This window comes from Drosophila santomea, chromosome X (genome assembly GCF_016746245.2).
Source record: "Drosophila santomea strain STO CAGO 1482 chromosome X, Prin_Dsan_1.1, whole genome shotgun sequence".
Lineage (NCBI taxonomy): Eukaryota > Metazoa > Arthropoda > Insecta > Diptera > Drosophilidae > Drosophila > Drosophila santomea.
The window spans coordinates 631,019-656,513 of NC_053021.2; the positions used below are offsets into that span (position 1 = coordinate 631,019).

Sequence of the window (25,495 nt, forward strand, 5' to 3'; positions counted from 1 at the left end):
TCTTCCGATTGTATGTGTTGTACATGTGTATGGGTGTATGGGTGTATGGGTGTATGTACCCACGTCTCGAACTAATCTCAAATGACGTATTGAACTACAGAAGTGAGCGATCTAAAATTAAAGGCACTCCACTACAAAGTGGCCATGGCAATGCTGAGGTGTAGCATCCCAATCCACGCTATCTGCATTGCGGATTTGGTTTCCGAGGAGCACACGGCGACGGTCCAAGTGATTGGGGTCGGCGGGGCTATCACATTGGACATCGACTGCCGTCCGTCGGAAGTCGGAATTCGGAATTCGGAATTGATATACTTGCATGTATGCGTATTCCGCTTGAGCTACCTGTGGGAATTTGACCTTTGCCATCGAAGACTACATCGCAATCTGCTGCATTTGCATAAACTAATGTTCAAGAAAGCCACTCAGATCAGAGCATTGATATTATCAAGTCTGCAAGCATACTATACTATATAATGCAATCTGCTTCTGCAGCTAGAAAATAGCTTCTGGAAAAATCATGGCAGACAGCATGACCTACGGCGCTGCGATCTACGGCGCAATCTGTTTGCTTTATTTGCAAAGCCCTAAACAGGCAAATACAAAACCTTCACACACTTCCACTGCTCGCATAACTCGCTGACCACGCTGCAGATATACATGTATATATATAGTAGAAACAATAGAAGCGATCTGGGTAAACATTGATTCCATTCGCAGGCAATCTATCTGAAGATCGCAGCTCGACATACCTCGATAGATAAACGTTGCGATTACCGGTGCACTCGGTGCACTCGGTGCCACGAGGCTTGGCAACTTGATAATTGAGCCTGTTTCCTCATACATATGTCCACACGGGACACCATACATGGTTCATTTGGAGTCTAAGCCGCACAAGCAGTTGTGGCTCAATGGCTCATCGGCTCGATGGAAACTAGAGGCCCTTTCGACGACCGAAGTGTTGGGACCTTTAAGGCAGACACAGGGAACTTTGAGATCGCCTTGGGCGGAACCACTTGCAGTCCTCGAATTGTGTCAAAACTCAAGTAGCAACAAAGTGTTTACTTGGCTTTTCAAGCCATATCTGCTGCTGTTCCAGAGGCAGAGCTAGAAGCAGAGCGGGACGGGTAGCGGGGTCAGAAAGAGAGGGCGCGATGGCGGCACGCCGCCAAAGTCAGCGATTGCGATATAAGTACTGATGAGATAGTCCGTCCGGCCGTTTGAAAATTCGCTGCTGCGCAAAAAGCTGCATCAATCACAAGCCGAATTCTCTCATTGCTCGGACAAAACAAAGCGGACAGCTGAAGCAACAGATGTCGTCCTGCATCCCGCACCTATTTGTGTCCTTGGATATCCGGAAATGGCTTCTGAGGCAAAGTTGACTGATACATGTAGTCAGTAGTTCAGAAGTACTGAGCTGTTTCGACTATCATTTCTTTCGCTTACTTTTCGGCAAGGGGGGTAATTCCCTGCTTCCCTCCTTTTCAACTAGTGCAAGGAAGCCTGTTGGTTTGAAAGTAACGGGCATATAATTATTTTTTTGAATTCCTGGCGCCTTTCCTCGACAGCACTGGTCACACCGCCTGGTCACACTGCCGGCAGTGAGTTATCGTGTAATCGTTATCGCTTGAGCTAAACATTCGATAGAATAGAAATGGATCTGCGCCGGGACCTTCTGGAGGCGGAGTCTAGAGCGGATCAGGACGAGGCGGAGCGTCAGGCGCACTTGCAGCTCGTCCGGGAACTGGACCACGGCATCGGCGTCCCTGTGGGCGTGGCGGCGGATCGTCTGCAGCAGCTGGTCGCTGGCGTGCGAGCGAGAGGGCACCATGACTTGTTGCGTCTTTGGCAGCTGTGGCTCAACGAGCTAATCTCGGCCAGGAGGATAATTCTGGTGAGGTCCCACCTGCTAGTCGAAGAGCTAATGGCAGAAACGGAGTCGAGGCCGTCCGCCGCAGCTGCCAGCTTGATGCTGACCATGCTAAAAGCGACGCCGAAGGAGAAACTGGCTGGGTTCTGGCCAAGATTGAGCGGACTAACGCAAGCCAAAGATATGGACGCCGCCCTGTTGCTGCTGCAGTGCCAGGAACTTGTGCTGGCCGAGCTGGAGGAATCGCCGGAGGTGGGCGTGCACAGCCAGGGTCTGGTCAACTCGCTCATCAACATGCACTTGGAGGGCTGCTGGCTGGTCGCCAAGGAGCAGTTGCCCCTGCTGCTGGCGCAGAGTCTGCAGTTGCTTCAGAAATTGGTGACCAGGCAGCCCGACTATGCGGCGCAGAGAGTCCCCGAACTAATGGGGCTAGTCCAGTGCTACCTGCAGTATGGAGCTGAAGGAGAAACCCAACTGAAGCCCAGGAAGTTGCCGCCCGCACAGCAGTCGGCTGCCTATGGTCAGGAGAAGGAAGAGGAAGACCAGCTGCCGGCCCAGATGGCCCGCTCTTGCGGCCGCAAGAACAAAGTGCGCAAGATGCGATCGCTCGCCAAACAGCGGAGCCAGGCGGTCAGTGAACACCAAGAGGGCAATCCGCGAGAGCGTCTGTTGCTGATGGGTAACCAGGACTACGGCTGCCTAACTGGAGACTCGGCTGAGAACGGCCTGCCCTCCGATTCGGATCAGCACACAGAGAACAAGCACCACCGACAGCAAGCGGTCAAGGTGCGGATCTCCGCTCTACATTTGCTCAGCGCCCTGACCAATCAACTGCCCCGCCGCTCGTTGTACGGCTACTGGCACGTGCTGTTCCCCGACGGAGATGCGGGCGGGAGCCGCCACCTACTGCTCCTTGGCCTGAAGGACACCAATTCCCGCTGTCGAGCCCTGGCCTTGCAGGTGGGAGCGCAGCTGTTGTACGGATCGAAGTCATTCCTCAGCCAGGCATGCTCCCGCGGCCCCAGCAACTTTACGCCATTTGCCGTCAGCCTGGCCAGCTCTGTATTGACCGCTTATCGCACCTTGAGCGCCATCCTCGAGCGGGAGTATACGCCGCCTGTGCTGACCCAGTGCCTCAAGTGCTTGGCCGTTTTGGTGCAGGCCACGCCCTTTGACCAGCTGGAAATGGGCTTTGTCTACGAGTTTGTGGGTCACGTGAAAAAACTGACCAAGAGTGCGGACCCTCCGGTCGCCGTGTCCGCATTGCTGGTCATGGAAATGCTGGTGGGCACATCCAAGCTTACGCCGGAGATTGCCAGCTCCGTAGGACTGGCTCCTAGTCAGAGAAACCTTCAAATGAAACAGGCGAGCACGGTAGAAGAAACCCACCAGGAGCTGTGCGACTCCGATGCGGAGATGGAACTCGAGGAGGAGGAGGAGCAACAGCCAGCGCAGAAAAATGTGGTGAATCCCACCCACACAGTGTCCCCATCCATTCCGCGCAATTCATGGCTGCTGCGGCAGGTGCTCCGCTTTCTGGAGGGCATGGGAACGCCATCCACCGTGCGCTTGGAGTGCTTCCAGGTGCTCCAGGCCATGGCCACACACATAGGCCTGCTGCGAGGACATCAGGTGCGTTTGTCAAAGGTGATATCCGCCGGACTGAGGGATCCCGCTATTGATGTGAAGCTGTACGCCGCACGCTGCTTGGACTCCGTTGGCTACCAGCTGGGCAGGCTGTTGCCGGAACCGGCAGAACGGGAGCTGCAGATGTCCTTTTGGCTCTTACTGCTGCCGGCCACCTATGAAGCCTACGATTCCGCCGGGTTCTCCTTGAAGTGCGCGCTGTGCGACGCCCTGTCCAACATGGGAGCCTTTAGCTTCGAGAGACTCCCGGATGGCCAGAGGACCGCCCTGTTGGCCTTCCTAAGCGGTTGCGCCAGCGACGATCATGAGGAGCCACTGGTTAGGGGAGCCGCTTTGCGGGCTATGGCCGTCTACGTGCTGCATCCCTCGCTGAGGACGGATCTGGGATTTGTGGAGAACGCAGCGGAGCTGACCTTGCGCATTATCGGTGATTCCCAGCTGGTGGTGAGGATCAAGGCCGCCTGGGCCCTGGGGAACATCAGTGACGCCCTGGTGGCCGGCATTCCCAACCAGACCGAACGCATTTCCGCCGAACTTTTGGAACGCCTCATCCAGGCGGCCACGAAGAGCTGTGCCGACAACGACAAGGTCAGGGCCAATGCGGTACGTGCCCTGGGGAATCTCTTACAGATCCTGCAGGCTCAGCCCCTGGGAAACGGTGAACAGATGCAAGTGGCCATGTCTAAGCTGCTGGACTGCGTCAAATCCTCGGGCAACGCAAAGGTGAAGTGGAATGCGTGCTACGCCATCGGAAACCTGGTGAAGCACAGGGCCTTCTTCACCAACAACCACCTGGCCGGCATCCTATTCCCCACCCTGTGCCAGTTGGTGGTGCAGCACGCCAACTTCAAAGTGCGCACCAATGCAGCCGGAGTTCTGCTGCAGGTCGAGCAGCGTCAGGACTTCAGCACCCACTTTCCGCTGGTATGGCGTTCCCTCCTGGACGCTCTGGTGCGCTCCAATGCGCTGGAAAGCTTCGAGGAGTACAACCACCGGGATGCACTCCAGCAACAGTTGTGCCTGGCCATTGCCCACCTGCTGACGCTGGCCAGGAGCTCGGATCTGCCGATGATGCGAGAGTACCTGGAGGAAGATCGCCTGGAGGAGGTGCGCGCCACGTGGCGGCGCGTCGCATTCCGCATTGTTCCCGAGCAGTCGGCTTCACTCTTCACCTGCAGTCCACTGCTGGAGCAGCGTCTGCAGGCGGAGGTCAGCAACCAGCAGCGCTGCGCCTTGGCGTTCATCACGAGCACACTTCGGCTGGACCCGTAGGAGCCCCCTGCTTTCACCTACCACCCCAGGAGTCCCACAAATAAATCCTCTCCTAGCGCAACCACATTATTGCATCATTTCTCAATCTCAAATACCAGGCGCGCAGAAAGATTACCACGTGCAAAACAATCAGCTGATCAGTTAAATTGGCGCTTCGACAGAGATGCCCGCGTGCCTCTCCATTTCGGCACGCGCCCTTGTAATGCAAGGGACTTTCGTGCCTATCGTGCTTAAATCGTGACACGCACACAAGAACAACGTGGTCGCTCATCACTGCTCTGCGCTCAGATCCCAAGTAACGGTTCCGCTGCTCTCCTATTGGTCAGAAGGAGCTGGGGAGATCGAAATGGCAGCCATTTTGAAAAAGGGCAGCCATCATGAATAAGGGCGGCCATCATGAAAACGATCAGCTGTTTCAATAGATTTCGAGCTGCCATCTGCTGCTTGCTGCTGATTCTGTTCGCCTGGTATCTGGGACCCCAAGAAGTGGCAATCTGACTGGGAAAAATGATGCCGGGTCGGAAATTTTGTGCGAGATTTGTGAATTCTCGGTGCCTGAACACCAGGCGAACATAAATTTGCGTAGGGGGCAGGCTGACTTAATAGTCGCCTGCTGACTGGAAAGGCGTATGGGGCGGGCTCATGGGATAAAATAACGGTTACCCCTCCGCCGCTGGCTTCACATTGGTCAAATGGCGACTGGAAAAACGTACAGGGCGGCCATCATGAAAAAGCGATCAGCTGTTTTGGTTAAATTTGAGCGGGGAGCTGGCGCTTGCTACTGTTTCTGTTCGCCTGGTGCCTGGAACTTGTGAAGTTGGCAGTTTCGAGCGGAGAAAATTTGCTTGGCGACCGACGGACGAAGTAAAAAATCCGTAAGTAATACAAGCAATGTCAATTTGTATAAAGTATATTTGTATATAAGCTTTTATATATAATGTGGATTGCCTTAATTTGATTTGTTTATTTGTTAGTGATTTAGAGACCGCGGCCCACCAGGATGCGGATCATTCGGGAGCCGCGACCGATGGATGTGTGTGGTGATCAAATATTTACTACAACTATTTCCAAGTGTTGGGTTAGCATATGAATTATATGGTTGGCTGGCGTTAAGCTAAATAAAAGGGGATGCATTAATATAGTTGGTTGCAATTGGATTTAAGTTAAAATGTCAAATAAAGAGTTAATATTTAAAAAAACAATCATAAAATAGTCGAACGTGCGCCGGAGGTGCCGCCAGTGCGTAGAAAGCGCGTCCTTCGGCGCCAGATTTTGAAGTTCTTGTGGTTTTGTTTTTAGTTTTCGTAAAAGCCTTAAGTCTAATCTGCCCCCATACGCCCCGTGTCTATGTCTCGTGTTCTCCTCCTCCTCCTCCTCCTGCGCCCCCGACGCCCTCCTCCGCGGGAACAGCGGGCCGCTGCTCGGCTGACTGCAGTTCCCGGTCGTCCATGACGGCCTTGATCTGGCTGAGGTGCGGGCGCTTCATCTCCACAATGCCGCCCAGACCGGGCTCGTCTCCGAAGCTGAGCATGCGCTTGCCGCCGCGCACCTTTTCGTTCATAGCCTGAAGGTCCTGCGGGAATAGCACGAGGGGATTAGTTCATTAGATCAATCGATGCCAGAGCTGTGGAACGAACTACTTACCTTAGCGGGGCTGCGGCAGAAGCTGTAGACCATCTGGTTGGGCGACTGCTGTATCTCGTTCTTGGGCATCTGCGACACGAAAAGCGAGTGGCTCTGGGTCACCTTCTTGGGCTGGGCGGTCCGTTCCTTCGGGTGCGGGGAGAGCTGCAGGTCCGAGATCCGGCCACTCACGTCCGGCGTTACGTTCAGGTAGTCGATGGCGAACTGCCGGATCACCGGCACGTATGTGTTGTTGTAGAAGTGAATGATGTCCTTCACCTTTGGCTCGCCGTCCTCGTTGTCGCCGATGAACACCTCGCGGTAGACGCTGTTCACCGCCTGCGGCTGGTTGCGATATGCCCGCATAATGTCGCTGAACTTGGGGTCCTCCATTCGCTTTACCTGCGGGTTGGAAAGGTTGGAATGGAACGGATATTATAAGCGGGTCTCCAGCTGCATTTCTTGAATGCATTTCAAGAAGGTCATTATGTAAGCCAGCGAATCGGACAGAGACGGAAGAACGCAGTGGTGCTACTCACTCTTATGTAGATATATATTGCACACATAATATTTTGATCGAGGTGGCGGTCCTTCATCAAGTCCGTCTCGTGGGTGATCGAGTGCTCAAAGATGTGCCAGATGCACTCGGGCGTCTTCTCGCAGAGCGACAGCTCCGAGCACAGCTTCTGGATGCGCAGCCAGCCCAGCAGATAGACCTTGCGCAGGAAGATCTGCAGGGCGCCGGCGGAGCGATCGAGGTTCACCCGGAGCCACGTGGGCAGCGGCAGTGGGAAGGAGGCGATCATATCCCAGACGGTCGAGTTCCGCGCCCAGGCCAGCCGCTCTAGACACGTCTCCTCGATGGAGTTGAGGTGCTTGATCAGCGACCGGTTCAGACAGCCCTCGTGCGAGCCGTGCCGCACCACGATCTCGATGATCTTCTGGAACTCGAACGCACTAATACTGAAACAGTCGAGCACCCACGGGAACTTGAGCTCCGTCTTGTAGGCCTCCAGCACCAGCTCCACGCAGCAGGCCATCAGCGTGATGTTGAAGATGTCCAGGGAGATCTTCTGCACCAGCAGTCGCTTGAGATCGATGTCGGGCTTGTTCCGAATTTCCGCCTGCAGGATCTGGTCGAGCAGGTAGAAGTAGAAGGACTTCGCCAGCCGGAAGCGGCTCCTCGCCTCCGTTGACGGATACTTGGCGAGGAATTTCTGCTTGATCCCCTCGATGATGCTCAGCAGCTTGGCGATTACCTCTTCGCCGGCTTGCCTAAGGAAGGGAAACATGGCGATATTAGAATATATTAGAACGTGAGTTATGGAAATCAGTGTAGGATTAAATCCAATCCATCCTTGGACCAACTGAAATTGCTCGCGATTCGTGCTTGTGTCCCACGATTGATTCAGCGATCAAGTAAACTAAATGCTGATGGCGGGCCCTAAACATGAGCTTTGTTTACAACACCGTGCACATACAGATAAGGCAAATGAGAAACAGCTTTCTTCGCGCACAGGTTTCGAGCAGTACCCAGGAAAACTCGACACCCAAATACAAGGGCAACGGGCCAAATACTTACTTGACAAAGTCCGTGGGTTCCGTGATCCGGCCGAAGGCGGTCAGCTGCTTCACGTTGTTGGTGGCGTTGCGGACGGGCTCGAATTTGTCGCCGGCCATCGCGGTCTGCGCAGGCAGGTCTTGCTTGCGGGTGAGCGGGGTAACCGGCGGACGCAGGGACTGGTCGTTGAGGGCGGTGTGCTCCCCCGCATCGTAGGCACTCAGGATGCGCTCGTCGAATTCGCCGACACTCAGGACGTACTGCTCGTAGCTGATGTTGAGGGACTTGAGGTTGCGCTCGAAGTTTTCGTTAGCCAAAAGGCCCAGCATGGTGTCCTTGTTGCCGTAGATGGTCTGATCGGAGTGAGAAGAGAACAAATGAATTGCTATTCAAGCAACGAACAAGAAATAACGTCACACTTACCGAAGCCTGAAAGAAGCTCGAAATGATCTGGCGGAAGGTGGTGGCCTTCATGGCTTTAGCCTCCTCGGTCATGTCGCAGAAGTAGGCCAGAATGCAGTGCGGCTTGTGACGAAAGTCCAGCTCCGTCCAGTTGCTCGGCAGGCCCTCGAACTTGGGGTTGATGAGATCGGTGCGCTTCTCGGCCAGCACATTGTTGTATATCAGGTCTATGCAGCAAATCATCAGGTTGAAGGATGTCACCAGGTCCACGGTGTTGCTCGGCTTTTGGTTCTTGGCGCAGAGGAACAGGCGCCAGCAGATGTCTTCCAGCTTGATGTACGAGCACTTCCCATGGCCGTGGTTGCCATGCAGCGAGCTGTTCCAAAGAGTCATATAGAGTTAATAGTCGCATACACTGTGTCAGGTTGAGACGATGATATACGCACATGTACTTGGAGTGCTTCTTCTCGTTGGGCGGGCACGAAAAGATCATGTCGAAAATGGTGCAGAAACGCTTGTACAGAGTGAATGTGATGCTGAACTTGCGGTCCAGAACCTCGATCTCCTTGACGAACTCCTGCGGCAGGTTAGCCATGTCGCACCACTGCTTGATTTTGGTCTTGAAGTCGTATATGCTGGGGATTGCAATTGTGATGATTGAAATGGTTAGGTCAGGACTGCAGGCAGGAACCGCGGTAGCTTACCTCATCTGGCAGCAGCGCAGCAAATTGTTCAGGGACACACAGTTGCCCCTGACCACCGCATCCTGGCCAATCACCGTGGGTGTGCTGCATCTTCGGCAGGCCGCGTACAAGGCGCAGCACAGCCAGTGGAGGGACTCGCCCTGTTGGGCAAGCAATGCAAACAAAGAAAGGGCGTTAGACTGGACACTACCTCTCCCACCTCGAAACTCACCTCCAAGGAGCATCTCTGGGACACCTCGTGGAACGCCTGGTAGCCCTGCTCCTCTGTCCGCCGGTCCATGTTGAGATCCCGGCACAGGTTCGTATACTTGGCCTTGGTCATCTCCAGGCTGTCGTCGCTGGTCGCCACCGATCCGCTGACCACCTCGGCGCCCAGCTCCTGGGGCTCAGCCTCGCTCATGGCTGCGGATGACTTCCCTGGCCCGGCTGCTTGCGGATGCTTTCCGCGGCGGTCGCTGCTTCTTGCGGCAGCCTGAAGACGGCGGGCGGAGACGGGGTCGCCGTAGTAGGGGCTAGCAACCGGAACGCTGCTGCGGGCGATGAGCGGTGGGCGGTGGGCTGTGCGCTGTGGGCGGTGTGCGGGCCTTGCGCTGCTTCTGACTTCTCCTAGTGGCTGCCGGTGTGTGCTGCGCTGGCCGCCGCGCTCCTCGCGGACATGTAACTGCTTGCTTTTACGGGAGTTTACACTAAATTACATAAATAATGAACTTTCCCGCCGAAACGACTTGGGCGTGTGTGTTTGTGTGCGCGGGCGAGTGTGTGTGTGTTTGTGTGAGTGTGTGTTCGCGATACACCCTCCTCGGGGGAGCACAACAAAAGGGCAGGCGACAAGAGCAGGGACACAGCGAACAGCGCTGCGATGCTGAGATTAGCCAGGACCACACCACGGCCACGGTTGTTGATTGAAACACATTAATAAAAACACTAATTTACAACTCCATCGCCGTGGAAAAGGCGGGAAAACTTGACAGGTCGAGTCGTGCAGGTGTGTTTGATCCACTCCGCGTTCGAACTATCCACTTCTGGCGCTGCGCGGGCGTTGTGGCCCTGGGTTTGGACTGGGGCTGGTGCGAGTGGAAAACTAATTTTTAGGCTACTACTTTATGATTTTGTGATTGGGCTGCATAGCCAGGGTCTGACACGTTAATATAAATGAATGGATTTTATGTTTAGCGGCTGGTATTTCGCCAGCGGTGGCCTGCGGTCACACTAGCGCGCGCATTCGGCCCATTTAAACGTGCGGGAGCGGTACTACTAAAGGGCTTGGCGAGCATGCACGATGCTAGGTAATTACATGCCTGAGGTGGGAGACTTTGGTTGAACTAGAAGGAAATAATTAAGAAAATGTACACATGCCAATTAAAACGTACTAGTGGAAATACACCTACAATGACACTTGCATGTGTACGTGCTTCAGTGTTGGTCAGCGGTCAAGGGCATTGAACATAGACGATAGTTATCGCTGCCGCTGCCAACTTCTCAGTAATCGATAGCCGCGAATTTGAACACTGAAATTCGCACAAATTCTTTCCGGACCACTTAAAAACGAAATTAAAAGAACGTGTTCCCACAGAGGCCACAGATGGCCGCCCCTCCCTGCACCATGGCTAACGCTTCCTGACCAGGAGCCGGAACAGCTCATGTCGCCGAACGAAGGCCGCCGTGAGCCCCGACGCCGTGGATAGTCCGTGGATTTCCTGGGAGTCGGTGGCCAGACTGGAGCTCTTGGAATCGGAGGAATCCACTGCTTGCGGTGACTCATCCACACGAGCATCCAGCGTTTTTGGCTGAGGCGTCGTAGTGCCGCTGGCACGCCTGTGGTCTCTGGCCTTTCTGGAGGTCGGGATCGGGGTGCTGCCCTCCTCCACCTGGCTGTCGGGTAGCTCGTGCAACACAAGGCGATGCAGTCTTTTGGACAGTTGGCTGGCAGACACCCTGAACTTGGTCAGCACACGTCTGAGCTCAAGGTCGAGCGCGTATGCACTTCCGGTGAGGGAATCGTTTTTCCCTAGCGATTCCTTTGTGGGCGTGTTCTCTTCGGCGGATCTGTTTGCGATACTTGTTCTGAAGAAACTGGCCACGGAGGTCGCCTTGTCATGAGTCAGCTTCCTCGTCTCCTCCTCCTTCTCCGCCTCCACCTTCTCCTTCTCCGTCCGCGAAGCCGTGTGGTGCACCGGAGCGCGATGCAAAGGCTTTCCTTCCTTTGCCTTTGCCTTCTGCTTAGCGAAGTCCATCTGAGCACGGCCACGGCTGATGCTAGGACGCTGCCAGACGACCTTCCTCTTGGCTGAGCACTCCCGACTTAGGCGCTCCTGGCAAATGTCCATGAGCTTGGGTCGCCGCCTAACCGACGGATGAGGCCTACAGTGTCCGGTCAACAGGGTCCGATGATAAGTGACACCCTGGGCGATTGGTTGTCCGGTTTGCGGATCCACCCCCACGACGGTGGCGACCACATAGGCCCCTGGACAGCGCTTGCGCATCTCGCTGAGCGGGAAGTCAGTACTCAGTGGCTGCTGGCGCCACACCTGCTTCGTCGTATTCGCCACCTTGACCTCCTCCTCCACCTTGAGCTGCTTCTCCACCTCGAGCTCCAGCTCCTCCTCCTGTTCCGGCTCGACGTAGTCAATTAGGCGCTGGAAGTTCGGACGCGGCAAGCCCACGCCGCAGAGTGCGTTAAACGATGCGGAGCAAAACATTTGGAATATCTTCCGAGTCTAGACAATAATTTTTTGCAACAGATTTCCGTTCCTGTCATATAAAAACTGTAGGCTAACGTGTAAAACTGATCGGAGCTTGGTGTGTGAAGTGAGACTACATTCACCTGTGATTGAAGTGGATGGGCATGAATAGTGCCTCCTGGGCAGCCTACTTAGATACGAGAGCAGAACAGAAGACTATCCTAGTGTGTCTTAGCTGATCTATGACTGATTGCATATTGTATTTGGGCACAAAAAAATAATATAATACAGTAAAGTAAAGTATATGAGGGACTCAGTGGGAACGGTCTAGCAAGACAGCCTCCTTTGAAAGCGCGAGCCTGGTTGTTTCCTCGGAAGGTACTCCGTTTTGGTCAGCTAGGTGCTGCACAGGATCACTCCCGCCAGTCGCCGATGATTTGGGAGGAGGGCACCAGCTCGAAGCGGGCGTTGGCCAGACTCGGTGGCACACCAAATCTGGAGCGAGATAGAGCGGAATGAGCTGGCCGGCTAGGTGACCACTTTTGTCGCTCTCGCTTCTGCTTACCTGGGCCGGAAGAAGGGAGTTGGGTGGCTCGGGAGCTTGGGAATGGAGGGAGGAGCGGGAGGTGCCGTCGCCTTGGGCTGGACTTCCGGTTTAACCTGCTGCCTGACAGGTGCAGTGCCCGCATCCACGCTGTCCAGGGTGTTCCTCACCACAAACTGCTGCCTGGGCTGTAGACTGGATGGCGGCCTGGTTCGAGCACCTGGCATGGGCATAAAGCGGAAGAGCCGGGTAGAGACGTCGTCATCTGGCGCGTCTTCGGTGGCCAAGTCAGCTCCTCCAGCCTCTCCGACTCCGTCAGCAGGCGGAGCAGCACCAGTACCAGTTCCAGCTTGACCACCGGCAGGCGGAGTAAACACGGCTGCCAGACGAACAGGCACGAAAGCCGGGAGCCTCACTGTAATGGGAGTTCCGGAGGGCGGCTGGGGAAAGCTCGGAAGAGCCGGAGCAGGCATTGCGATGGAAACGGGTATGGGAATGGGTCGTGGAGGAGGTGGTGGTGGTGGTGGCGGAGGTGGAGCTGGTCGACGTGTGGTGGCATCTGCTGGCGGCGCAGTCGTTGTCGTGGCCGACTCCTGCTCCACCTCCCTCCAGGCCTCCAGCAGGGTCAGCAGCTCATCCTTGCTCATGTGGCCCAGGCCAACGGGGCTGTAGCCCCACTCGCCCCCTCCGAGTCCAAGTCCGGCGCCAACACTATTCCAGCCCAGAGAGGGCAGGTGCTCCACTTGCTCCACGTGACCGAGGTGGCCCAGCGGAGCCTCGAACAGGCTCCTTTGGGGGCGCGTGAGGAGCAGCTGCTGAGCGGCTAGCCCATTGCACAGAATCAGGATCTGCAGCAGGAGACCCAGGAGCGGCGCACGAACTGACCCGGCCATGACTGACTTTGTATTGTGGAGCCTCTAGGCGGAGCTGTGGCTTATATATACGTGGGTCTCCCTGCTTCCCACGGATCGAGGAACGAGGAAGGAGGCCAAGTCGAGCAAAACGGAAGCGCACGCATTTCGCTGCGGGTGATGCGATTACACGGTGAAAAAAGGTTGACTGCAATCCTCGCTGCATGTGAAGAAAACTTGACCTCCAATTCTTTTGCATGTGCAGAAATGTGAATGGTTCTTCGCAATCGTTTGCAAGGCTTTGATTCATAATACCAATGAATAAATCGCCTTCGATTTGAACTATTTTCCTAGTGTAAAGATTGGTCCGGTGGTCACTTCAAACGCACACGCACCTCCATCTCCATCTCCACCTCCACCTCCATCGCCATTTCCACCGTCAAGTACCACAGGTAGTCCATGTAGGTAGGTCCCTGCCTCAAGTGCAAGTCCAAGTCCGGTTTCGCGGGCGAACCACTTTTCCTTCTGGGGCCGGCCACGACTGGGATGGATGTGGATGTCCACCGTTCAGCAGATGGTCTCTGCCGCGAACCGGTTGGGCTTGGTCACCGACTTTTGGGCGGTCCACTTCCGGCATCTGCGCCAGTGCCAGCGCCAGCGGATTTGGAGCGGATTGCGCAACAGTCGAGGCTGCAGAGCAGTCGAGGCTGCGAAAGAGGCGCGGCGTGCCAGGGATTCCGATTTATGTTGCTTAGTTCTCTCAATTCACTCAACTGGCAAACAGGAATGGGCTCTTTCTCCACAAGGCGCCAACTCCAAGTGCCAGTCCCATAAAATTCGAATTAAACAAATGGTCCAGGTTGTAACTCAAAAAAGCGTTGGAGGAATGAACAGCAGGAATTGAAGAATACTTGTATCAGAACTTTTGGGGATCCTGTATCCGTATCCTCGTTCAATTTACGCAATTTAAGGAGGAGCCCAAGCTGTGGGCCTGGGAAATTAGCTGGCGGAAAACCCCGGAAATGAAAAACCCCATTTTCAGGGGCGCGCTGTTTTCCAAACGAGTTGAATTAATCATTCCACATAAATTTGAACGAGCGAAAAGCCAAAAACAAAACAAACAAAAAACTGGTATAATGGACTTCCGTTAGTGTGACCGTTCGCGGCGGATTTCGCACTCTGCGGTATGCTGCCTATTTGCCACTTTTTGGTATATTTCCACGGACATACCGGTGACGTGGTTACATTGCAACAAACAGCCACAGAAACCCCCCAAACCAATTCAATCCGATCCCAGCCGCCCGCCAGCACTCCGCCACTCCGCGACGTTGCAACACAGTTTTCATGGTACCATCGAGCGTGCCCGATTCGAGGCAGAGTCCATTCACAAATCCCGGGCAGCGGAGGAGCACTCCGGCAAGCGCCGCCCCATCGGCTGAGTTGTGAAATCGAAGACGACGAGACGACGAGACGACGAGACGACTAGGACGCCCTGACACAAACTTCAGCCACTGGTGGTGACTGGACTGCATCGGGGCCACAGCGGAGCCACATCGGAGCTAAGTAGCAGCCAACGGGAGGAGAAGAAGGAGGAGGAGGCGGCGGCAAAGTGCAGCCGTGGCCAAGAAGACGCGACGCAATCGAGCAATCGAGCAATCGTAACCAGAAACAGCAGAAGCCATGGCGCTGCTGACCATGATAGCCAGAGTCATCGATGGCCTGCCACTGGTGGGGACCATGCAGGATGACGAGCAGGTAGCCCAGCCGTGTGCATCACTTTCTAATCCCCTCCGTTCCGTTCCGTTTCGCTACCCCAACCAAGTCAGTCACTAAGTCACCAAGTCACTTTCACTTTCAGAGCGGACGCAGCATACTGGACTACCAAAACCAGGCCAAGATGCTCTTCCGCAAGCTGGGCACCCACTCGCCGGCACGAAGCAGTATCGAGACCGGACCCTACCTATTCCAGTGAGTAACAAAGGCCATAGAAGTCTATAGAATCACACCATGGACAAAGGTTTTTCGGCTCTGCGGGTAGTCAGTGCTAGTTGGTTTAGTTCGGTAGCAAAAAGTATTCACTTCATTTGAAACGAACACAAATGAAACGCTCACTATCCGCAAAAAGCCGACCTATCCGGATGATGCAATGGACGCCCCAGTTAAATGATTCCACATTATCCATGCAGCTACCTAATCGAGAACGACGTCTGCTACCTGGTGATGGTGGACAAGATGTACTCCAAGCGCCTGGCCTTCAATTACCTGGAGGACCTGGCCCAGGAGTTCCACGCCAACTACGGACGACGGGTCAACTCGGTGACGCGCCCATACGCATTCATCGAGTTCGACGTGTACATACAGAAGGCGAAAAAGCAGTTGACGGACCGCAGACGCAACATCAGCAGCATCAACACACAGCTGCAGGATGTGCAGCGCATCATGGTGCAAAACATTGACGACGTGCTCCAACGTGGCACAGTGCTGGCGGGTAACTATGAACTGTCTCCAGACCGAGCGACTATCTAAGCTTGATTGTGCCACTCACCCACCACCACTCCCTTTCAGAACTCGACACGAAGACGCAGAACCTGTCGATGATGTCGCAGAAGTACAAGAAGGACGCCAAGCTGCTCAACCGCAAGTCCATGTACGTGAAGGCGGCGGCCGTGGGCATCATATTTCTAGTGTTCATCCTCTACTTCTGGGTTCTGTAATATCAAGCAGTTCCAGCCGCGTGTCTGGGCCCTTGGCCACTCGGAGCGGCGCGTTCTTTGTTTGCGTCAAGCGTCAAAGACGCAAGACCAAAAGACATTTAGATTACGCCGACACCTCTACACCTCTACACCTGTACACCTCTACACCTGTACCCCAGAACGAACCCACACACGCTACCAGCCACACACCGTACATTTATGAATCATAAGCAGGCGAAAAAGTGAATAGCGAAACCCCTTCCAGCATACGATACGCATCGCTTCCGAGGCTTGTTTCACTTCTAATATTAACTTACCTTTGCGCTATTTACGGTCTGGGATTCCATTAACTATTAACTCCCTTTCACATTTCACGTTTCATTTCGCTCTGCGCTCGCTTTGTTTGCGCAGGTTTTCTGAATATTTGATTACGAATCGGGTTCAGTTTAGACGACCTTTGAGCCACGTCGGGCAACGACGACGACGACCCCAAATCTGTAAATTATGAACGCCGATCCGTTTGTGTGTGGGTGTGTGTGTGTGTGTGTGTGTGTGTGTATAAATGTCTAGATTGTAGATGGATCGCCATGCGATAGATACTGACTGCATAGCGAATCCGAATCCAAATCCGGCGGGGTGATTGATACAAACTGCAAGAACACCGCAAAAAACAAAGAAAAAGAAAAGAAAACAAAAGAAATGAAATGAAAGTAAACAATAACAGTTTTAGGCAATTTATATGTATAAAATTAAGGCAAATAAATCAATTACGTTGTTTAATAAAGCGAACACAAAACTGTGCTCTGCGAATCTGTGTACCCAATCCCAAGCCCGAAGCATAGAAACGGCAGCTGGTTTTTGGTTTAGTTTTAATCGTTAATTTCCCTTTATATATATTTCGATTCACTGAGTGTGATGTGATACATTCGCCTATATAGTTTATATCCACTTGCAAGCCTTCGATTACGATTCACGATTCTTCCCAATGAATTGCTCGATCCTCACCTCTCACCTCTCATCTCCCATCTCGTCTCGCTGAATTTCCGTGTTCGTTGCGTCTCGGCGCATATAAATTTGTAATATCAAATCTTTACAATTAGGAAAAAAATGCGCTGTTGCCAAATACACTGCTATATCGTAATTTGGTGTGTATAATTTTAGTTAAATATCGAATCCGAATACATATATACGCTCCCTCTATAACTCTATGAATGCATATGCTCTTGTGGGTCTGTGGTTGTGTGACAAAGTCTGCCAAAATTAACTGCACAAAACTGGGCAAAGTAATGATCTACCGAATCTGGTTGCCTGCTCTGATTTCCGAGTATTCTGCTGAAGAAGCTCTGGTGACTGGGATTTGCCCATGTGAGTCCTGACACTGAAGTGGCTAAAAACGCGTTCGAAAACTAAATACGTGCTCTATAAAATTTGAGTTGAAGCGGAAACCATAGGAGTCGGGCGGGCGGGGCGTAACTACACTATAACATTTAGGTATAGGTATAGATGGGGATGCTGCTTGGTTGTTAGCCGAGCCGTCCTGCACTAGGCTCAAAAATTCTTTAAAAAATATTTGCTTTTCTCGATTGGTTTCTGCTAATGCTAGTTCGCTTGATTCCATTTTTGGCTTCGTTTTGTATATTTATATTTCTCTCGTTCTTGGCTCCGACATCTACAAATTCAGAAGGCAGTTTCGCGCATGGAGGGACAATTACAAATTGAGATTCATTAAAAAGCATCGAAGAGCAATAACACTCGAACATATCATTTCATATCATATAGGTGTGTTTTGCATTGCCGTTGCTTGTATGTTGCTTTAAACTAACAAAAAAAATACAAATAAATAGGACAGGAACAATCTAAACGTTGAGATTCTTGTTCTGCTTCGTTTCTTCGCATACCTCATCCACTTTCGGGTATGCTGGGCTTAGGACTATTCAAAAAAATAATATATAATATATAATATATATATATATATATAGGTATATATATGCTTGCTGCTGCGGTTTACAAAGTAGGTTTAGAGTACGAGTACCGTCGTTAGCTTAGAAAATAACTTTAGTGAGTGGTGCGCAAGGAGAAGAAGGTCCATCCCAGGCCGATTAGGCTAAGTCGTATTTCTACCGCTATCGCTATCCGTCTATCTGTATATCTTTCTATCTTTATATCATTCTATCTTTAGTTTCATACTGGTAGCCACTAGGCTGGTGCATATGTATCTGTTAGTTGTATATGTCTGTTTAGCTGTGATTTTCCACGTTTATGTACAATGTGTGATCCTCTAGCTGGAATTCGCTGACTCCCATTCCCCGCTCTTCGCTCCTCTTCCATTTTTGATTATCTCTTCTGTAATCCTCGATCTGTAGGGAGCCAATCGTCCTCCAATCGTGCTCAGATCTACTTAATCCGCTGGTGATCCGGCGTGCTCTTCAGGATATCGGGCTGGTGGTGCTGTTGGATATGGTGGTGCTGGTGATGACCCGAGCTCAGAGTGCCCGGCTGACTCCCGCCGCCGGCGTGATGGGAGCTGCTTAGCGTGTGCGAGTGGTTTGAGTTAAGCGTGTGTGTCGCATGCGAATTGAGCGTATTGTGGGCCGTTGTGGTGGCATTTGTAGAGAACCCGGTGGCCACCGCTGAGCCACCACCCAGGGTCGGCCGTTGGGAGGTTCTCAGTGAGCGATGCGATCCATTCCTGGTCAGAGAGTTCATCTGCGGAGTGCCGGGCACCGTGTGTCCCAGGGCATTCATGTAGTCTGCTATCAGCAGTGTGATTTCCAATATTTTCGGCTTGCTCATTGCGAAGAGTAGCTTTTGCTCACAGCCTCCGCCGTCATCGTGGGAAACCACTAGCATGAAGTCGTCCTGGCAACCGCCAAAGGTCATAACGGAGCTATAGGGATACCTGGCGACCGGAGCCATTGTGGACAGCTCGAGGACATTGAGAGCATCTTCGGCGACAGCCAACCAGGCTACCGGGGTGGCTCCCGAGGCGGCGTTGGATTCGGGATTCTGTCTGGGCTTCGCCTGGAACAAGCAAGCTCCGAAGTACGGCCACTTCCGGCAGCAGGTGAGGTAAATGCGCACACAGTCCAAGGTCGAGCGGCCCTTGAGGAGCATCCACTTGGAGACCAGCAGCTCCTGCACATCTTTCAGCTGCTCGGCACCTAGGGCGTCCCTATAGCGGTACGGATAGAACTTGTCCAGACCCTTGAGGCCCACACCCACATCCCTTGACTTCTCGAGCGAATAGTCGCCCATGTCGATCTGGGACATTAGCGAGGCCAGCTCCAAAGCCAGCTCTCTGGACAGGGGGAATCTGCCCTGGACAATCTGGGAATTGGTCTGATAGCAGAGTAGCAAACGCTCCTTATCTGTCTCGCACTTGATGGTGTGCTTCCAGTACAGACGGTTCTTGTAGCTAAGCTGAATCACCCGGGAGTTCTCGAACTTGCCTGATCCCTTCTCCCGCAGCGCCGTCTCCCACTTGCTGATCACGTCGCACAACTTGGCCAGCGGTTCCAGGTAGTGCTCCAAGTCCTTCTCGATAGGATCGTCGCTGAACAGGCAGAACCCGTTGGTGGCATCCCTTGTGCCCAGCTCGTGAGCCAAAGTGGCCTGGAACTCCTCGATGGTGGTGGATCCATCGAAGGAAACCACCTGCGGGTTTAATACAGAATAGTTAATCTTGTTTTACCATTCAAATACTCAAACTCTTACCTGGTAGGTGCTGTTCATCATGTGCACTGGGATGGCGTGCGGCAAGGAGTGGTGATAGGGATTCTTCAGCAGAATCGACAGCACTTCCATCCGCGAAGGTTTCGTCTCGCGCCCTCCATTCTTCAAGGTCCTTTCCAGAGCACGCTCACAGTAGGCGGCGTACTTGCCCGTCTCGGTTTTGGTGTCCGCATTCCGGGACAGATGGAGCTTGAGGTACCACAAGAGGCGGCTGGAACGCGGCACGAAGAGGGACACGGCCAGTGCCAGGAGCTGCCAGCCCTGGACGAAGCTGTATACGGGCGGGTTGCTCTTGCAGTCGATTATGGGCGTGGCGGATGGCGCCTAGAAAGGTGGCAATGAGAAATGAGTTCGCGTGGGATTCGGTGTTGGGGGTTTGAGTAGAGTTAGTAGAAGTGAGGTTAGGAAAGTTACAACTAAGTGTCTACGGAAATTGAACGCAACTGTACTCGCACAACAAAGAGTAGCAAGTAGACCGTTAGGTGGTAGTGTAAGGTACGTTAAGTTGGAAAGACCATAAATTTCCCCGCATACCTGTATGGAGGTGGGTGAACTGCCGTTGGCTTGGGCATGGCCCGCCTGTTGGGTATCACAGGTGAATAGGCTTTGGGTGGCGCACAACAGTAGTTGCTGTAAATTTCGGGGTCGGTCGTTCGTACAGTGTTGAAAAACGTTTTGAGGTTCGGTTCGGTTCGATTCGATTCGATTATACGCGATTATACACATTCAACGGAAACGCAACGTTCGAAACGCAACGCAACGCAATGCAACAAAAAGATGGAGAAAAAAGAAGCCAGAGAACATTTCTGATCAATTTGTTACTCATCATTAATTGGTGGTGTTTTTGGTGATTTTGATTTGTTTTGTGGTTGATGTTGATGTTGATGTTGTTTTCTGTTGACAGTGTTGTGTAACGGTATTGCTTCGATATATTCAATTCGTTCAATAAGCTTAATGCGAAGGATTCAAAGGACACAAAGGCACAGACATAGAGCACATTCAAAGCGAATTATAAAGGTTGAAGGTTATGTGGTTGAAGAAGCAGGAAAATCATGACAGCCTTATAAAAATTGAGGAAACACAAAACCAAGTAGAGCTTAAATCGCCATCACCGGCAAATATAAAGGGTATTGAAAGGCAGCGTAATGTCTGATAAGTAGTTTTGAGTGATTTTAGTGGTTTTGTGGTTCGTGTATTCATATTTTGGTTTTGTAAAATTTACAGCAAATACTTTATACAATGAGCTGTTTGGTTCTCTTTCGCACTTGATGATATAGAAAGTTTTACGGTAACGTACTGAAAGCTATATATATGTACATACAGAAACATTTCTGACAGTTATGGGGGAAATTTGTTGTCTGAGCTACTAAAGGAAACTGAAAAGCAAACGAGTTACTGGAAAGTAAGAGACTAGATTAGATTAGTTAGGTTTAGTTTAGCATGCACAATTAGATTAGTTAGGTACTGTTAGCTGATAGTGTGGGGTATGTATGTTTGATATATTGTTAAGTTGTTAAGTATGCTATATGGTTAGGTATGATATTTTGAATAAACCGTTCGTAAGCTGGTTCCTTGAAGCAAAGCTTTTTTGGCTGGCAATACCTACTTTTGGGTAAAAAGTATACCTATTCGAGGCACTCTTTGCGAGACTCTCTGGGGCTGTTATTGCATTGCAAGTTGTTAATGAGGAATTGGGGAGGAGTGTCTACACCAAAAAACAAGGACATTCAACTAAACATATCCAAGGGGATGCAGGATCAGGGAAGGAAGATTTTTGGAGGACATAAGAAGCTTTGCAACTGAAAAACTTACGCGCGTTTGCTTGCCCAGCTTCTTGTTTACCTGGACGCCGACACTGAGCTTCTGGCCCATGTGGCGGGAGGTCTGCTTGATCAGGATGCAGATCATTTCCGTTTGTAGCTCGGGCATATCCAGCGCATGTTGCAGGGCATTCTGGGCGAGCACCACGTGGTAGTCGATGCCCGGCTGGTTCACCGCCACCGACATAAACAGCTGAATACTCTGTGGAAATAAATATTGGGTTACAATGCATCACTCACTTTACGAGGGACCCACTCACCTTGAAGAGCTTGATGGCCTCCGGCTGCATGGTTTCCGTGTGCATGGAGGAAAGCGGGGCCGTGATGGTGTCTTTGGTGTGCAGCAGTATGGGATGGCGCCACAGAACACAGTCTGCAAATAAGTTGGAAGGTATTGGGGGTTACCATGTTTTGGGAGTGGCATCTACGCATGCAAGACTCACTAGGATCGCCGTCGGTCTCCATGAGCTTCTGGACAAGCTGTTCGTACTGCGTGCCAGCACTTGGGCCGCCGCCAGACACGACAGTTAGGTGATAGAGCCAGTTATCTCGCTCCGGTTTGCCGGAGAGGATCAGGTAAGTTGGTCCCTGGTGCGCTGGATAGATGGCAACTGTGAGTCTAGCCTGATCCTGGGCGGCGTCCTCTCGCTCTTCGGAATCGGAGTCAGAAACGTGCTCTACCTCCTCAACTCGGGCATCTCGCATATTGATCTGGCCAAGGGGATTCTGTTAGGGTTACAAAAGAATAGGGTTATTGAACCTTTACACATTTATCTATCGAGTGGTTAGTTACCGTCTCTGCCGGAGCCTTGAAGTAGAGGAACATCTTGCCCAACAGCACGCACCAGCACTTCTTGGGATGGCCGTTCTTCACCTTGGTCACCCAGCCCTGCACGGTGGGCTTCTGGTCGTCGCGACTGAGCAGCAGCTTGGTGGCGTTCCTCCGCTGCACGTTTTGGAGCACCCGTATCCAGTCGTCCATGGTGGCGTGCGAGTCCGCGGTGAGGTAGTAGACCTTTTTGCCCGTGTCTATCTCGAAGGTGGAGGCTCCCTCCGCGCGATTGATTCGACAGACCTCATCCAGTTGGATTTGGCCCTGTGGCTTCCGCTGCACGTCGTGCTGACTCTTCCAGTAGTTGAGCGAGCCGTTTTTCAAAACGAACCAGCGCTTGCGCCAAGTCTTCAACTTGCCACCGAGCTTCGCCAGGTGACCCATCTGAAAAACAGTGAGCGGTCAAGCAATGGAACTCTAACATGGGCAGTTCACTCACCTTCTCCAGCGACTCAATCTTCTTGCTGGGCGAGTCCACGTAGGACTGACGCATAAGCAGCGATGGCATCGAGGCATCCATGCACGTGGACTCCGATACGGCGTCGGGGGGCAAGGCATAGTCATCCGAGAGGCCTGATTCAAAGGAGAGATCTGAAATTACTGTGCCTCGCATGTGCTGGAGGGGGGTGGGGAGGTTGCCGGGCTGAAGGGCATGGGCATTGGCGTGGGCATGGGCGTGGGCGTGGGCGTGGTAGCGAGGCAGACTCAACTGTCCACTCGACGAGGTCACCGAGTAGGCCCCTGGTAGCTGGTGGCTACGACTCTGGTGGGACAGTGTGTGGTGGTGGTGTTGTTGGTGTTGGTGTGGCGATGGTTGGAGATGCTGGTTAATGTGGCTGGAGAGCGTGGCGGGTGTGCGTGATTGGATGTGGACTGCGGAGGATGGGTGGATGGCGGTTATTTGGTTATTTGGTTATTCGGTTGGCAATGGTTGATTGATGGCAAAAGTGGTTAGAATCGCAAGTTGTTAGAACACACACAATTAGTTTCTTCAATAATTTCGGGATGTCTTCTAGGGGATAGCTAGAGTAGCAGGCAAGCTAGAAACTGGATACGGGACGGGATATCAAGTTGGGATGAGGATGGGAAGCTGCAGGAATTCATAGTACTTCTAAGACTATACTTTCAAAGGGCACTTAGGATTTGGAAGCAAGGAGCTGGGAGCTTACGAGTTACTACTTCAGGTATGTGTTAATTGGTGTTGGTGCGTCGAGTTGTGTTAGCTCAAAGGTGGCGCAGCCCAGGAGAGGGCAACGTACTAATGGGGGCAACAACGGGGTTTAAATGAAACATAGATGGAACATACCACGCGCCTTCGCGTTCTTGGGGCTCTCCGAACCACTTCGCTTGGCCGGACTCAAGCTGGAGGAAGTCTTCAGGCTCTTCGAGGGGCTCGATGCGCTGCCGGAGGTAGAGGTCTCCGTGTTGTCCGTGCTCGAGGAGTTGTGCGAGTGGTGGGTGAGCATGACCGCGTGGTCTTCCCCGTCGCTGGAGTCGTCGCTCGAATCGCCCGTAAATGGCATCGAGCGGATTTGCGAGGCTCGACCCTTTACGGTTGCGTAGACGGGCACGGATATATCACAGAAGCCGCCGCTGGCGGTTTGTTGTTGCCGCGACGGTGGCAGCGGAGTGCCCGGCGTGCTGCCCAGGGTACCGTGTCCATCACCGGTTCCTGTTCCCGATCCAGTGCCGGTTGCAGTTCCTGATCCATGACTGTGACCATGCCGCCGGCCATTGGAGAGATTGGTGCCCATCCCGTCCTGAATATCTGGCTCCTGGCTGGCCGTACTCTCCGCGGTGCTTGTGCCCGTTCCCGTTCCCGCACCTGCCAGTCCATCGTTCGCCACCTGGTAGATCTTCGCCTCCCAGCTGGGAAACCGATGCAGCGGTGGCGTCGGAGGCCGTGGCACACCCAGCTCACTGGTGGTGGTTGTGGTGGTGCTGGAGTTGCCACCACTAGCCATGAGAGCCGGGTTGTTCTTCATCCAGGCGGGCAGCTTTTCGCAGGATGGTGTGTAGATCTCTGCATAATCGTGGGCAGTATCTGTGTCGGAGCTGTCGGGCCTGGTGACTTGCCCAGATTCAGTGGAGATTCCTCCGGGCGCTTTACTGGAGATGCTGGACAGTGGAGCCAGGGTTAACCCGTCTACCGCAGCCACCAGATTGCGTTCCAGTTCCTGCGGCTCCATCGAGAGGTTTCTCCTGTGCTGGTGATGGGGATATGAGCTGGTCAAGGGTCGGCCAATGATCTCCTGGGGATCTAGGCTCTCGCTTCTCCTCCGGTGCTCAGGATTCGAACCGGACCCGGTGAAATCCTGGACGTCTAGGCTTAGGCTGTTCCGCACTGGACCTACAATGCTGTGCCGCTGGGACTGGTTGGCTATGTGATTCTTGAGCAGCTCCAACTGCTGATTGCACTTGACGTTCTGCTCGCGCAGCAGCTGGTTCTGCTCCTCGAGATCGCGGAGCTTGTTGTTTACCCACTCCTTGATCTTGGCCGCCTTGGCTTCGATTTGTCGCGCGTCGTGCAGTCGCAGCTGTCTCTGCTCCTCCACTTGGATCTCCAGGGACGTGATGGTCTTCTCAGTTTCCTGGGTGGGCGGTAAACTGGATCCTGCTGCTCCTGCTGGTCCTCCTGGTCCTGCTGCCGCACCTCCACCTGTCTGATGGCTGGGCGAGCAACTGTTCTTGGCCTGCTGCTCCTGCGGATGACTGGGGATGGGCTGGTGCGGATGCGGATGCGAGTGTGAGTGCGGATGCGGATGCGGATGCTGAGCTTGTTGGGGCGGTGGCTTGGGCCACTCACTCAGCCGCTGCTCCATGGCACGCACCTGGAAATGAAAGGAAAGGAAAGGAAAGGAAGCGGTTACTCGAGTTGCAAACTGCTCGCAGAGCAAACTTTTCCAAATTAAATTAAATTCACACCAAGTCCCGACAAAGTTCAGGACCAGGACAGGGTCTAATAGCTACACATAAACTCGTACGCCGCCCAAGGGATTAGCGGCTGCTGGTGGAGAAGACAGATACTCTGTACTTATATTATACGAGTATACAGCATTAAGCCATTAGGACGGACACCTGCAAAGGGCGTTCGATCATCCTGCTCTGCACCTATTGCTTGGCCAGGAACTTGTGTAATTAAGAGGCGATGGTGGCGACCCGACTGCAGTTCCACAGCAGTTCCACAGCAAAATGCCACTGGCAGTATTGGTGGAAATGGCCAGGGAATGAGCTCGGCACATGCCAGCGCCCCAGGAAATAAGTAT

General features: G+C 53.0%; 6 protein-coding genes across 17 annotated transcripts in view; 2 read left to right on the plus strand and 4 right to left on the minus strand.

Annotated features, from left to right (window-relative positions):
• The first annotated feature begins 1,608 nt into the window (after nt 1-1,608).
• Nucleotides 1,609-4,847, plus strand: LOC120457204 (HEAT repeat-containing protein 6). The gene has a single exon (XM_039644570.2). It carries the CDS (start codon nt 1,652-1,654, stop codon nt 4,784-4,786), a length of 3,135 nt encoding a protein of 1,044 aa, XP_039500504.1. The 5' UTR covers nt 1,609-1,651; the 3' UTR covers nt 4,787-4,847.
• An 833-nt stretch (nt 4,848-5,680) lies between these two features.
• LOC120457206 (retinoblastoma family protein) lies at nt 5,681-10,607 on the minus strand. The gene is made up of 9 exons (XM_039644573.2): nt 10,465-10,607; nt 9,288-10,398; nt 9,077-9,216; nt 8,819-9,007; nt 8,394-8,748; nt 7,992-8,323; nt 6,949-7,684; nt 6,431-6,811; nt 5,681-6,359 (listed from the first exon to the last, which is right to left on the minus strand). Exons 2-9 carry the CDS (start codon nt 9,474-9,476, stop codon nt 6,132-6,134), a joined length of 2,550 nt encoding a protein of 849 aa, XP_039500507.1. The 5' UTR covers nt 9,477-10,398; nt 10,465-10,607; the 3' UTR covers nt 5,681-6,131.
• Nucleotides 10,608-10,683: 76 nt separating this feature from the next.
• Nucleotides 10,684-11,899, minus strand: LOC120457207. Its single transcript, XM_039644574.2, has one exon. The coding sequence runs from the start codon at nt 11,773-11,775 to the stop codon at nt 10,684-10,686; it is 1,092 nt and encodes a 363-aa protein (XP_039500508.1). The 5' UTR covers nt 11,776-11,899.
• An 87-nt stretch (nt 11,900-11,986) lies between these two features.
• On the minus strand, nt 11,987-14,310 carry LOC120457208 (WAS/WASL-interacting protein family member 3). Its single transcript, XM_039644575.2, has 2 exons — nt 12,323-14,310; nt 11,987-12,252 (listed from the first exon to the last, which is right to left on the minus strand). The coding sequence occupies exons 1-2, from the start codon at nt 13,192-13,194 to the stop codon at nt 12,171-12,173; spliced, it is 954 nt and encodes a 317-aa protein (XP_039500509.1). The 5' UTR covers nt 13,195-14,310; the 3' UTR covers nt 11,987-12,170.
• Nucleotides 14,311-14,389: 79 nt separating this feature from the next.
• LOC120457210 (vesicle-trafficking protein SEC22b) lies at nt 14,390-16,119 on the plus strand. Its single transcript, XM_039644577.2, has 4 exons — nt 14,390-14,907; nt 15,011-15,120; nt 15,339-15,640; nt 15,718-16,119. Exons 1-4 carry the CDS (start codon nt 14,833-14,835, stop codon nt 15,864-15,866), a joined length of 636 nt encoding a protein of 211 aa, XP_039500511.1. The 5' UTR covers nt 14,390-14,832; the 3' UTR covers nt 15,867-16,119.
• Nucleotides 16,120-17,470: 1,351 nt separating this feature from the next.
• LOC120457202 (uncharacterized protein CG43867) overlaps nt 17,471-25,495 on the minus strand; it is a 103,611-nt gene continuing 95,586 nt past the window's right edge. For 5 of the 12 annotated variants that reach the window (XM_039644557.2, XM_039644559.2, XM_039644560.2 and 2 more), the window contains 9 exons: nt 23,536-25,060; nt 22,669-23,102; nt 22,191-22,613; nt 21,841-22,123; nt 21,658-21,770; nt 21,390-21,599; nt 20,112-20,207; nt 19,560-19,901; nt 17,471-19,499 (listed from right to left, as the gene is read on the minus strand). In XM_039644557.2, the coding sequence (XP_039500491.1) occupies nt 18,240-19,499; nt 19,560-19,901; nt 20,112-20,207; nt 21,390-21,599; nt 21,658-21,770; nt 21,841-22,123; nt 22,191-22,613; nt 22,669-23,102; nt 23,536-25,060 (4,686 nt within the window). In that variant the 3' untranslated portion in view covers nt 17,471-18,239. The remainder of the gene's footprint in view (nt 19,500-19,559; nt 19,902-20,111; nt 20,208-21,389; nt 21,600-21,657; nt 21,771-21,840; nt 22,124-22,190; nt 22,614-22,668; nt 23,103-23,535; nt 25,061-25,495) is intronic. The other 7 variants (XM_039644563.2, XM_039644566.2, XM_039644565.2 and 4 more) reach the window with 5 other exon arrangements.